Source organism: Ostrea edulis, chromosome 1, assembly GCF_947568905.1.
Source record: "Ostrea edulis chromosome 1, xbOstEdul1.1, whole genome shotgun sequence".
Lineage (NCBI taxonomy): Eukaryota > Metazoa > Mollusca > Bivalvia > Ostreida > Ostreidae > Ostrea > Ostrea edulis.
In genome coordinates this window covers 84301754-84314448 of record NC_079164.1, presented here as the reverse complement: position 1 = coordinate 84314448, position 12695 = coordinate 84301754, and the positions used below count along the sequence as shown (strand labels likewise).

Sequence of the window (12695 nt, the reverse complement as noted above, 5' to 3'; positions counted from 1 at the left end):
TAAACCAAGATTTGGTTGGAGCGTCATGGCCGACCTGTCTGATCCTGATTTAGGAGCAGCATATTACAGGTCTAGCGACCCTGTCAAAAACTTAAAGATACGGTATTTATAAATTTTATATATATTTATACGTAATAGATCTCAAGATGTGTCAGTTCCAAGTAAACAATCACTAGAAGTTGGTTCAACAGTAGATAATAGTCATTTCGAATTTTCTCAGTTTGACAGTTCTCCATACGTTTATTGTTTATATTTGATAATTAACTATTTCTTGGGTAAATGAAACATAGGAAGACATTTTTTTTCGAATTCATGCACCACATTACAGTGAACAAGTACTACAAGCAGACAAAAACACCAGTTTAACAGGTTGGAACACTTCCTCTATAGCGAGATATTCTTGCTAAAACGCGATTATCCTTCTTTAGCGAGAAATAAACATTACCACAAACAGGTGTTTTGACGTCTTTATTGAAAATAATGGCAAATCCCGTGCAACACTGAATAAGTGTGACACGCACTCAACATGATGCGAATTGTTTCTATGAAATTGACAACATAGTCAAGAAATCGCATATCAAAGTTGCTGTGTAAGAGGCAAGCAGTCTGAAATCCAATACACATCGTGAGTGTTTTTGTTTTGATTAATATATTTGCAGAAGTATCAGACATTTTAGCACTTAATTTTTCTTCTTTTCACGTGAATCATGAAGAGATGTACTCCATGGGTGTTTTTCTCGGTTGTACGGGATATATTTATTCTCACTAGAGAGGGATAATCGCATTTTAGCGAGAATATCTCGCTATAGGGGAAGTGTTCCCAACCTGTTTAATAGGGTAGACCACAAGTGCATGCTTGGGTCTTAAAGGCCGAGGTTTTCAACCAGTCGGTTTTCCTCAGATATGTTAAATGGGGCGGAGTTAATATCAAGCAGGTGTGAAGCTCCAAGGGAACCATGCTAGCATATGTATACCTTCCTGAGTAAAGGGCTGAAATGATACGCCCCCTTCACGATACGATACATATTCAGGGTTTTTTTTAATCCGAGACTCCTCTGACTCTTACCCCCGCTTTTATATTGTGACATGTGCAGGGGAGAGTCAGAGCAGACTCCATATTGAAAAGTGGGAATTCAGTGACACCAGCTGGTGTCGCTGCTTTACCTACCTCTTACAACTTTATTTTGTGAATCTATCTTCCAAGACGCGAGGATTCATTTATTGGAAGATTATTCTACAAATAGATCATGATTAATACGATGCTCTCACCGTTTAAACGGCCTTAACACCGACAAATGAAGCATCAATTGAATTAGGTCATGCCTCGCCATTCAATTTCTTTGCTCATGACGTCAGTACATAAACACACAAAATTCCATCATTTAAATGGCGATAGCATCTTGTTACACAACTGTTGACATTTGATCCGCATATTCTTTGAATGCAGGAAATATATCACAATTGATGCAAAAAGTGCATTGTGACATCATATTTAGCGCTGGTGTTGAGCAAGTATACGAACTTAGGAAACCTGGTATAATGGGGAGTGATTATATGATTGGGAAAATAAGATTTACATGGTTTTACGGATTTTATGTAACATCTCAGAATGACGTTAACTTTTTGGGTAGATGTCCTCACACTTGCATTTGAATCAACACCATTTTGACCAAAATTTTAAAGTGTCATAGGCACTTTGTTTGAAATAACTGTGCGCCTGACTGCCCAAGATGCCTAAATTTTGCCTTGGGCGAATAAATTTCTTTGTGGAGACGCCCAACTGGACACCGTGAGAGGGCAAATAAGACCCAAGCACTTGTGGGGAAGATATTGAATTAGTACAATGACACATTTTATTAACTAAAAAATGTTTACAGGTTGTATATTTAAATTTGTTTAAAATCTTAAATGTGATGGACAGTTCTTTTGATGGCCATTTATATTGTCAGTATAACTGATGAAAAAAAATCTTAGTTTGTTTATAGAATCCACACTAGACAAGGATAGATTGTTACCTTACATATATATCAAGAAGAAAGTGATACATGTACATGAATTAGCGATTCTAATTCCTCTCCCAGTTAGAGCTCCCACTCTCATTAACTTATGATCACTACATTTATTAGATTTACTAATAGTTACAAGAAATTTATTTCTGATTTTTTAGTGTAAAGTTGAGTAGGATATCTTCATCAAACATTGTGCCACATAGCAATTTAGAGCAAGATGGCTCAAATCTGGAGATGCAGAAGGTGCAGGAGAGCTTGCAGGACATTGAAGAAAGGGTGTTTGATTGGCAGCAGAAAGAATTCAGCAAGGTTAGAGATATGGAGGTTCTGAGGATATGGTTTTTCAATTTGAGGATGTACAATGGAATCATTTGTAAACATGGGGGTCAATTTTTAAGGATTTCTAATTATTTTACAGTTTCGTGGGATCTAATTTCATAGAAGTGGTCTCTGTACATTGAATTGTTATTCTGCTGGTGTGTTTTGTGGAGATTTTGAATTTGTAGGATAGCGGTAAATCAAAATCCATGAAAATTGAGCCCACTTGAAATATAATGATTCCACAGTAAAGAAAAATCTATTTTTAATGAATAAACTACTTTCATTAAGGTAGCTCACTACACTAAAGCTTATACTCTGTATGACACCATGTCACAAGATGGCGATTTAAATGTTTTGTGAAATTATTTGTATCGATCGATTTGTTTGTCTAGTTCAGTGGTTAAAGCATAGGAGTGGTGAACCGCAGATCTCGAGTTCAAATTCCCCAGAGTCTTTTGTTCATATGTAATGAAATAATTTTTTTGAAAATCATGTTTTTATCCAAATTTGTATAATTTTTTGCCTTTTTGGCATATATACTTATAATATTGTATATCATCATATCTTGTATAATTAAATCAATTTGTACTGACTTGAGAAACTATTTCTGGGTGTAGTGAGCCACCTTAAGAAATGCACAGATATCATCTGTTGTGTATTTCCTCTATATGAAATACTTTCTAGAAAAATTAAAACATGTACATGTATATGGTTTGTTCACAGCACGAAGTGGATTTGTACCAAAACATTGCAAATTGTACAACCCAGCTAGAGAAGGACTACAATGCCAAAGTAACAGAAATATTGTGAGTTATTTGCGAAACACGACTGAAACAATTGACCACAGTTTGGTTTTGGTCTATTTTTTTCACTTTGATGTTCGATACTTTTTTGTCAATTTTTGTTTGGGTCTTTATACAATACTTAAAGTAGTAACGCCCTAAACAAATAGCAGTCAGACCTGAAAATCAGTTAATTTGGTTTAAATACACTTTGTAAGTAAGACTGGAGACAAATGCTGTGACTATCCTGTCATGTATTAATTGATTGTACATATAAGTATTTAGCTATAATATTCACTTTTACTAAAGATTTGAGAGTAGCACTGAAGTGAACATAAGATATGTTACAGGCAAATTTGACATGCAATACGGAATTTCGGGATGTGCCGAAACGACTGATTATATTTGACGTTTATACACCACGGTCACGTGATAGTATTAAACCAATTGTAGGGCAAAGTTGACATTGATGTAAATGGTGTTGCGCTAGCAGACGGTCCGTAAAGAGCTATGCGCTGTCCTACGATGACGATCCAAGTCACTATTGGTGCTTAGTACCTGGGTGTAAATTAGATGGAAGGGAAAAGGCGTATTTAGACGCGTATCATTGGATGCAAGGCGTGAAGTTTTACCGATATCCTCAAGATATTCCCTAGATTTATTTCCCTCGCCAACTCACATAATTTAATCAAATACATTTTCCTATAAAATGGTTGTAGTGATTCCTTTACTTTCAAAGATAGCATATAAATGCAGGAATAGATAGCAATTGAAGTATCCCATGCTTGATTACTTAGTTGTTATTGTAATCCGGAAGTGACATGCCCAACAAATTACGTTCAACGCACGATAAAAGTCAGAGTGGATCCATATCTCGAAAGTTCCGCATTGACCTTTCAAATTGACTCTAAAACTTAATAGATACAATATAAAAGAAGAAAGGTCTGCATTATGTTTCATACTTTCTTAAACATAAAAAAAAACGTGAAAAAATAGAACATTCATTTCTTGTTGAAATATGAAGGGAAAAAATGACCAGTATGTGTAAGTGATTTTGATATATGTATCATATATATATATTCAACATTTCAGAAACAAAGGTCCACAAAACAACAGATTGTTCACATATGTAGACCATGACAAGTTTTCGCAACAGGATGAAGTAAGTGTAGTTTTATTTTGCTATTAAATCATTTAATAAATTTTTAGCTTACCTGAGCAGAAAGTTCAAGTGAGCTTTTCTGATTACCTGTTGCTCGTCATCCGTCCGTCTGTAAACTTTTCACATTTTCAACTTCTTCTCCAGAACCACTGGGGCAGTTTCAACCAAACTTGGCAAAAGGCATCCTTGGGTGAAAGGGATTCAAGTTTGTTCAAATGAAGGGCACTCCCCTTCTCTAAGTGGAGATAATAACGAAATAGCAAAAACACTGAGAAATTAAAATCTTCTTCTCCAGAACCAGCTTCAACCAAACTTTCACAAAACATCCCTAGGTGAAGGAGATTCAATTTTTTTTTTCAAATAAAGGGTCTTGCCCCCTTAAAGGGGAAATAATCACGAAAATGCAAAAAATAGGGTGGAGTCATTTAAAAATCTTCTCAAGATCCACTTGGCCAGAAAAATTTAAATCTATATGAAAGCTTCCTGACATAGTGCGGATTCAAATTTGTAATAATCATGACCCCTGGGGGTAGGGTTGGACCACAATAGGGGATAAAATTTTACATGCGAATACATGTATATAGTGAAAATTGTTAAAAATCTTCTCAAGAACCACTGGACTAGAAAAGCTGAAGTTTATATGAAAGTTTCCTGACATAGTGCAGATTCAAGTTTGTTAAAATCATTTCCTACGGTGATAGGGTGGGGCCACAAGAGGGGATGAAATTTTATACTGATATATATAGGAAATATCTTTAAAAACATTTCTTGAACTATTTAAGCTAGGGCTTTCATATTTTGTGTGTATGTTCTGTATGGCAAGCCCTTTCATGTGATGCAATGTTGTGTGATCTTGTGACCTTGACATGGAAGTTTGACTTACTTTTAATAAAAATCTGACCTATTCAATACGTACTGAACTATGGTAGATCTTTCATATCTTGTATATAAATTTCTTATAACAAGACCTTTCATTTCATATCATGTCCTTTGACCTTGTGACCTTGAATTCTGAGTTTGACCTACTTTTATGAAAACTTAAACTGATAAGTATATATATCAGGGACTATTTTAGGTAGAGCTTTCATATTTTGTATAGAGATTCTTTATGGAAAGACATTGTGACACATGATGTTTGATCTTTTGACCTTTGAGTTTGACCTACTTTAATATAAACTTGACCTATTTAATATCTCCTGAACTATTTAAGGTAGGTCTTTCATATTTTGTATATAGATTCTTTATGACAAGGCCTTGTTATACTTTGGTGTTGACCTTGAATAACGGCAGGACCAAGGTGGCTAAGGTGAGCACTTTGACCCATGGGCCTCTTGTTTAAATGGATGTTCTGAGTGATTAGTACTGCTGTTCATTGGCATCGGGACAAGGAGGTCATGAGTTTGTGCTTGTACTTTATCCATATCAAACTTAAGATGTAAAGGTATGTTGCGACTGCTTTGCCAAACACTCAGCATTTAGAAGTGAGAGATACAGATTTAAAGTACAAGCGCAAACTCACAATCTCCTTATCATGATGTAAATGCTTTAACTACTTAGCTACCTTGATGAGTTGAACATGAGAACTATGAGCTTTCAACAACAAAAAAGACACCCACCACATTATCATCTATAGGTATATTTTTGTTGCTAAGTGTCAATAGAAATATATCTGGTCATCACATGGGACATGTATTTTTTGTGTTATAGGCTGTATTTTTCATGACAAATTCACCAAAGGAAACGCCTACAATCCTTGCTGACAAAATGGCACATCTACGCAGGCGAAAAATTGGTGGTGGCAAAAAACCAAGAGATAGGTAGGGAAAGCTTTTTATCAGTATCATATTTTTAGTGCAATTGTTGTATACCAAAATGACAAATTACATTTTCTCAGAAGCCATCAAGTTACATTATAAAGCAAAAGTAGATAGTTGGTGACTATAAATTGTTGTAAATTAGTAACTTAAATGCATTTAACAGAGGTAGTGCATTTGTTCCCAAATTTAACATTGTGGAAGAGGTTCCATCTGAAGAGCTCAGAAACAAAAACCACATCATGGCAGCCCCAGCACAAGTCATGTATATCATGGCAGACCTTGGTCCCAAGGACAGGTAAGATACATACATATTTTATTCATTGAATATTGTATTATTGCTTATTTTTTTAGGTCAGTGTTTTGTGGTTTCAGAAAAGTTGGTGGGTTTTTTTTTGGGGGGGGGGGGGGGGGTCTTGATTTTGTGGTGGAAAAGCTCAGTTGTTGTTTTTTTTGGTGATAATTTCTGTTGAATATGTTAGGTTGTTTTTTTTTTTTTACCACAAAAACATCAATTAAACCTCCACAGTAATTACCCCCCCCCCCCCCAACAATGATACTTGATGAGTATACATGTACTAGCAGTGAATCAATGGTGCACACACAGGTGTCTTTTGTGAATGGAAGGAGGTGCTTTCCTCTGCCCAGGCTGTTGAAGAGGTATGGAGTGAGGGCCTGTGGTAGGTAAATGTAAACAATGTTTTTACTTACAGGCCTTTTGAGGAGGGAGATGAAGTGGTTTTGTGTTCTCTACAGCTGGATGCTAATGGTGTCCTCTGCATCCGACCAGATTTCAACAGAGGAAGGAAACCTTATGTTGCTGAGACTGCCAGTCTGGGAAGAGGTAAGAAATGCGAATCATCGACAGTAACAAAATAAACTACACCGACAACAACAAAATAAAGCACATCGACAGCAACAAAATAAAGTACATCGACAGCAACAAAATAAACTTCATCGACAACAACAAAATAAAGTACATCGACAAAATAAAGTACATGTACGTTGTACTGTTCCATATACTCTATGTGTACTTAATTTTATTTGATATTTGGTACAGTCAGAACTGATGCACTATTTGGCATAATCGTGATTGAATATACAGTGTATAGAGAATTTCATGTTTCAGTGCAACTATGAATTTGTGCTCTTGCTTCACTGCCAAAGACGAAAAAATTTGAATCTTGCTAAAATAAGTGTACATACAATAATTTCCTTCTTTCTATGTGACCAGCTGACTTTGTCAAGGAATACCATGCTTCACATACTAACTGTGAAATATCTATCATGTTATATAAAAATAATCAGAGTTAGATGCAGTTTTTACCTCATTTAATTTTTTTTTCTCTTTCAGAGGTTTTTGAATACACGATTGAACACGATTCCAAAGTAATGAGTAGGTTAGTTATTGTTGTCTTCTATTCGGAACAATTTGGAATAAAGGATCCTTGTTATTATGTATTTGTGCATAAGTTGATAGGATTTTTCATTTTTCTTAGATGCACATTGTAAGAATGATAAATCTTGATGGTTAGTTTGTTTGTCACAGACAGGAACAGGACAAAGAGATCAAAATGTACAGAGAAGTATACGGTCGTCATAAAGACTTCCTGTCTGCCTGTGTGGGACATGAATTTGAACTTGTAAGTATGCTTTGTTGATGAATGCGGCTATAAAAACATACAAAGCAATCATTTAGATAACTGACATGGTCCTTTTTATTATTTTAAGCCACCTCCAGAAGTGTTGAGGCTTTTGGTCTGTGGAGAAATAGGTTTGTATAAGTATTGCATTCTCTTTTGATATGCCTTTACTAATTAATATATTTTGTAATGATACATCTATATATGAAATATACTCTTGTCTATTACACCATTATTATATATTTCAGAGAAAGCCAAGAATTTTGAATATGATGATCTTTATATTCACTTCTTTGTTGATATTCCGAAAAGTAAGTGTTATTTTTCCTCTGCAGATCAAATAAGTATCAATCTTGGGAATTAAATACCCGTATGTTCTGTTCCGTTTGTTTGACATAATGTGATGTTTTTTCTGATGACATACTGTGTAATTTTTATTTCAGACTGGAAGGTAGATCGACATCAACAATTATCCTGGGTTACTCAGACATGTGCCACTAAAGTGGAAGGCAGGGTAAGATGTCCACCTTAATATTCCACTGTACTGCATTGTGTAGTGAATTTTAATGAAACATATGTTATGTCAAAGAGGCAATGTCCCGAATTGTCGTAAAAGTTTCAATATTTTGGTGTGTTAAATGCTGCAAGGCAAGGGAAAGTACTCTGTATGCTATGAAGGAATGAGCTACTACAAATATATAAATATGACAGCTTGACTTCATTTTTCAGATTCTTAGGATATGGATTCTTTTATTTTCTAGAAAGCATTTGTATTAACAGTATTAAATTAAAATATTGCTGGGGGGAAAATGCTTCCACCCACATGTCCTTTGCCAATAGAAGAGATTGTTTCAAGAAATTATGAAAAAATATATTTCTACATACTCTTGCTTTCGTTTGATATGGACACATTGAGTGTGTTTTAGGTCGTTGTTCTCGTGCTCCGTTCTTAGAGTTGCGAACGACGAGAACATGTGCGCATGAACATGGTCTTTGTTCTTCAACCACACTACCTACAGAGGTGGTGTGAGTTCTTGCACCTGGAACCTGTTCTCAGGTTGTGTATTCGGCTTTCGGGATCGATAGGAATTTGTACTCGTACGAAGAACGGCGATCTTGAACGCACTCATTGGGACTGACTGTAATGATATATATTTTTAGCTCACTTGAACAGTTCTGATTGAAGTCTCCCTGTATGTTTCATGATTTTTTACTTCTTCAGAATCATTGCTCTAAGTTGTTTTGCTTGTGGCACCTTAGTGATAAGGAGGGGGGGGGGGGGGGGCACATACAAAAAGTTTTACTATGGGTAGGGTAATATAGAAGAAGAAAAAATCTTTAAAAATATCGCCATACAAATACAACCATCCTCATACATAGTGAAGATTGAAATTTATTCAAAACATTATCCTGGGTCTTGATTGGGAACATGCTCATTACTGGGCCACAATTAGGTTCAGCATGTTATGTTGAAATATGTTTGGAAAAATATCTGATGTTGTCTTCTTCTTAAAAACATGAAACTCACAGCTATATGCTAAAATGTTATGTCATTTTGTTCAAATTTCGGCACTTGAGTCCATAGTAGGAATTCAAAGTATTTCATATGATTATATAAGTGAAAAATTCCAAATTGTTTTCTGAAGATTAACGATTTAGCTACAAGTAGGTGAAATGATGTGCATACATCCTTGTAGTGCAAGTTCAACTGTATTCAAACCATGGCACCCCCCCCCCCCCCCCCCCCCTCTCTTCCCCAGAGATCGAATGATTTCCAATGGGAATCTTTCCAATAGAAGTGATATAGGTAGTATGTTGAGATATAGAGTGTAGAAATTTGTTAAGTGACAGGCCTTTGGTACATTTATTTATGGCTGATGAGTTGCATTTCTGTTTGAATAGGGTGTCACTTAGTTAAGCATTGTGACCCATGAGCATCTTGTTTAAGGTTTTGGATTTTGGTAGATAACTCTTAGCATTCTAGTACTACCTGAATATGATGCTGTCTCTTAATGCAGTAGTAGATCTGGAAGTGGGGTAATGGGGGATGAGTTTGCACCCCTCCCCCTCCCCCTCCCCCTTGTTTGAACAAAAAAAAGAACGTAATTTGTGGCCATTTTGAAGTCTTTACCTCTGCTTTGAGGGTCAGAAAATGTACAAACTTGGGTCACAGATTTGTGTCTGTAATGTCATTTCATTATGTTAACAGCAATTGTTAATAGACTTAATCCAGATTAGAAAGGAAATACTGAACATTATCTTCTTTTTAACTTTTTCAGGATAATGTAGCACATTTCAGTTTTCCATTTGAGTTTGACATGTTTTATAAAGATGAAAGTTACAGTGATGAAAACAAAGGTATTGTATAGGATTTATTTTTTTATCAGTTGCTGATCATAAATGTTCTTGATAATTTAATCTTGTAAATCAGTTGTTGATGTCGAATGTTCATGATAATCTAATCGTGTTCATCAGTTGCTGATGTCGAATGTCTTGATAATTTAATCTTGTTCATCAGTTACTGATGTCGAATGTTCTTGATAATTTAATCTTGTTCATCAGTTACTGATGTTGAATGTTCTTGATAATTTAATCTTGTTCATCAGTTGCTGATGTCGAATGTTCTTGATAATTTAATCTTGTTCATCAGTTGCTGATGTCGAATGTTCTTAATAATTTAATCTTGTTGATCAGTTGCTGATGTCGAATGTTCTTGATAATTTAATCTTGTTCATCAGTTGCTGATGTCGAATGTTCTTGATAATTTAATCTTGTTCATCAGTTGCTGATGTCGAATGTTCTTGATATTTTAAGATCCCTTTCCTCACTTTCCATTCATCCTGATGGAGGTGTTGTCCTTGGATTCCTGGAATCGATTTAGAACAGAAGGCTACACTTATGTAGCCATTCCACCTCGTCCTGGTGAGACATATCTGTGTACATGTGTACCCATTTCACATTGTGTTTTATTATTCCATTCTTACTTTATTTACATGTATTAACAGCACACAAAAAACATAATGTACCTTCGAAACTTTATAACAATACGCCAGTTTCGAGATAAGAACTCTCCTGTGTAGGAGGTACATTTAGTAGAACTTTGAGTGCCTAAGTGGGACAGAGTAAACTTACAGTCAGTGAGGAAGTGACAAAACATATTAAAAGCGGTTTCTCTTTAAATGTGTTAATGTAGGAAATACAAAATACTATCAAAAGAGTGTTTTACTAAAGTAGAAATATAAAAACAATGTCATATTTGAAAGTAATATCCTGGATAAGATACCTACAATCAACGAAATTACATGATATGATAAGAATTCCATGTATTTAATTACTCCCTGAATACTTATCACTTACTTAGTTTGTGTATCAGTTGAATTTGGGTGTTGAAACAGCATATGAGAAACATACTGAGTATGCAGTGATGAATATTCGTCCCACTCCCGCATGTAAACAAGTTGTTTCGCGCCTTACTATCTACGAGAGTTCTTCAAAGGGAAATAACTCGAACATATCTCGAAACCGGCGTATTGTAGCTGTTTAGGAAGGAACTGTTAAGGATGGAAAGTGGAAAATATTTGTTTCACAATTTGTGTTTCAAATGGAAGTCAGCCATTACGAAGTGTTTTTCTTCTTTACGCAAAATATAATAGTTAGCCGCATTTTGCAAAAGTTTGTAAGGGATTTGACTGTTATGATCTTTTATTTACTGCAAATCAGTGATAATTCATGTTTATACAATTTAGCCTTGTCAGATTTTTCAGAAAGACACAATTTTTTTTCTTTGAATTTGTTCATTACCATGCATATACATATGTATCGGTTTACAAAATTATTCATGAGAATGTTTTTTCATCAAGACAATCTTGCAAATGTATGTGAAAGTAAATTCTGTTGAATGGAAACTGAGGAATGTCTCAATCATGAATATTTTCATTACAAACACGTCACTAATTTCATATCCATGTCATAAAGTTCAAAATCCATCAAAGGTATTGATAGTGAAAGAGAATGCACATGTGATAGTCACATCACGATTTTATGAACTATCAGGTCAAAGGTCAAGTCAAAGTAATGAATGATATAGGTCAAGGTCAGACTTGCTAGAATTCAATGTCATCAAACTCAGCGTCTTAGTATTATATAAACACATCTTGTTGGAAGTTATGTATTACCAGAATTTTGAAATTTAAACTTGGGTATAATTTTATCTATATTTAATTTCAGGAGTGTACAAGGAGACTGTCCACTGCTGGCGCCCCCTGGGGACATCATTTGTGTCGGAGATGAGGAGGTTTTTCATTGGTGGAACTCCGGAGTTGGAGGATTCCACTTACACTGCAATTCCCTCCACATTTGATGTAAGTATATCTAGGACTCCTGGTTATTGCTACATGTATATTTCAAACAGACAGTAAACTGTATAAATATGTCTGTGAAAGGTCCCCGAAAGATATCGTATAAGCAGAATTTTTAGCGAGGATTTAATTTCAGCATTATCAGCAAGGGTGTTAAGATTGCTAAAATTGAATATCTGTAACAATTTATTCTGTATCGTAGGTAATAGTTATCTTTCTTGGAATTATAATGTTGCTAAAATTAGCTCTCACTAAATATTTATACACAATTTTATGAGAAAATCACTAAATTTGTGTCTTGATCGTTAAAAATTCCACTTGTATGGTATACTTAGTTAAAGGTGTCAATGGTCAGTGCAATTCCATGTAGTCCAAAAAGTGAAGTGTTGAAGTGTTTAGCAAAATAAATCTACATTGTATTCCACTATTCAAACACAAGAAAACTAGAATCTTGACTGAATTTCCTTTTCTGTTGACAGGGACCTTATTTAAGCAAGTATGGATTTCGTACAGAAACAACAGGGAGTGTGGACATAAAATTCAATGTGATAATGCAGTCTAGGTAACACCCCCTCCCCCCAAAAAATAAATAAGTGAAAATACCAT

At 35.0% G+C, this 12695-nt stretch overlaps 1 protein-coding gene across 1 annotated transcript in view; it reads left to right on the top strand.

The window, feature by feature from the left end:
- The window catches only part of LOC125678024 (tectonic-like complex member MKS1), a 17199-nt gene continuing 4504 nt past the window's right edge, over positions 1–12695 (top strand). Inside the window, exons 1-16 of the mRNA XM_048916138.2 lie at positions 1–102; positions 2168–2318; positions 3054–3136; positions 4205–4274; positions 5982–6091; positions 6255–6386; positions 6802–6932; positions 7443–7488; positions 7638–7731; positions 7820–7862; positions 7980–8042; positions 8175–8245; positions 10011–10089; positions 10546–10653; positions 11959–12092; positions 12569–12651. Of these exons, the coding sequence (XP_048772095.2) occupies positions 26–102; positions 2168–2318; positions 3054–3136; positions 4205–4274; positions 5982–6091; positions 6255–6386; positions 6802–6932; positions 7443–7488; positions 7638–7731; positions 7820–7862; positions 7980–8042; positions 8175–8245; positions 10011–10089; positions 10546–10653; positions 11959–12092; positions 12569–12651 (1475 nt within the window). The 5' untranslated portion in view covers positions 1–25. The remainder of the gene's footprint in view (positions 103–2167; positions 2319–3053; positions 3137–4204; positions 4275–5981; positions 6092–6254; positions 6387–6801; positions 6933–7442; positions 7489–7637; positions 7732–7819; positions 7863–7979; positions 8043–8174; positions 8246–10010; positions 10090–10545; positions 10654–11958; positions 12093–12568; positions 12652–12695) is intronic.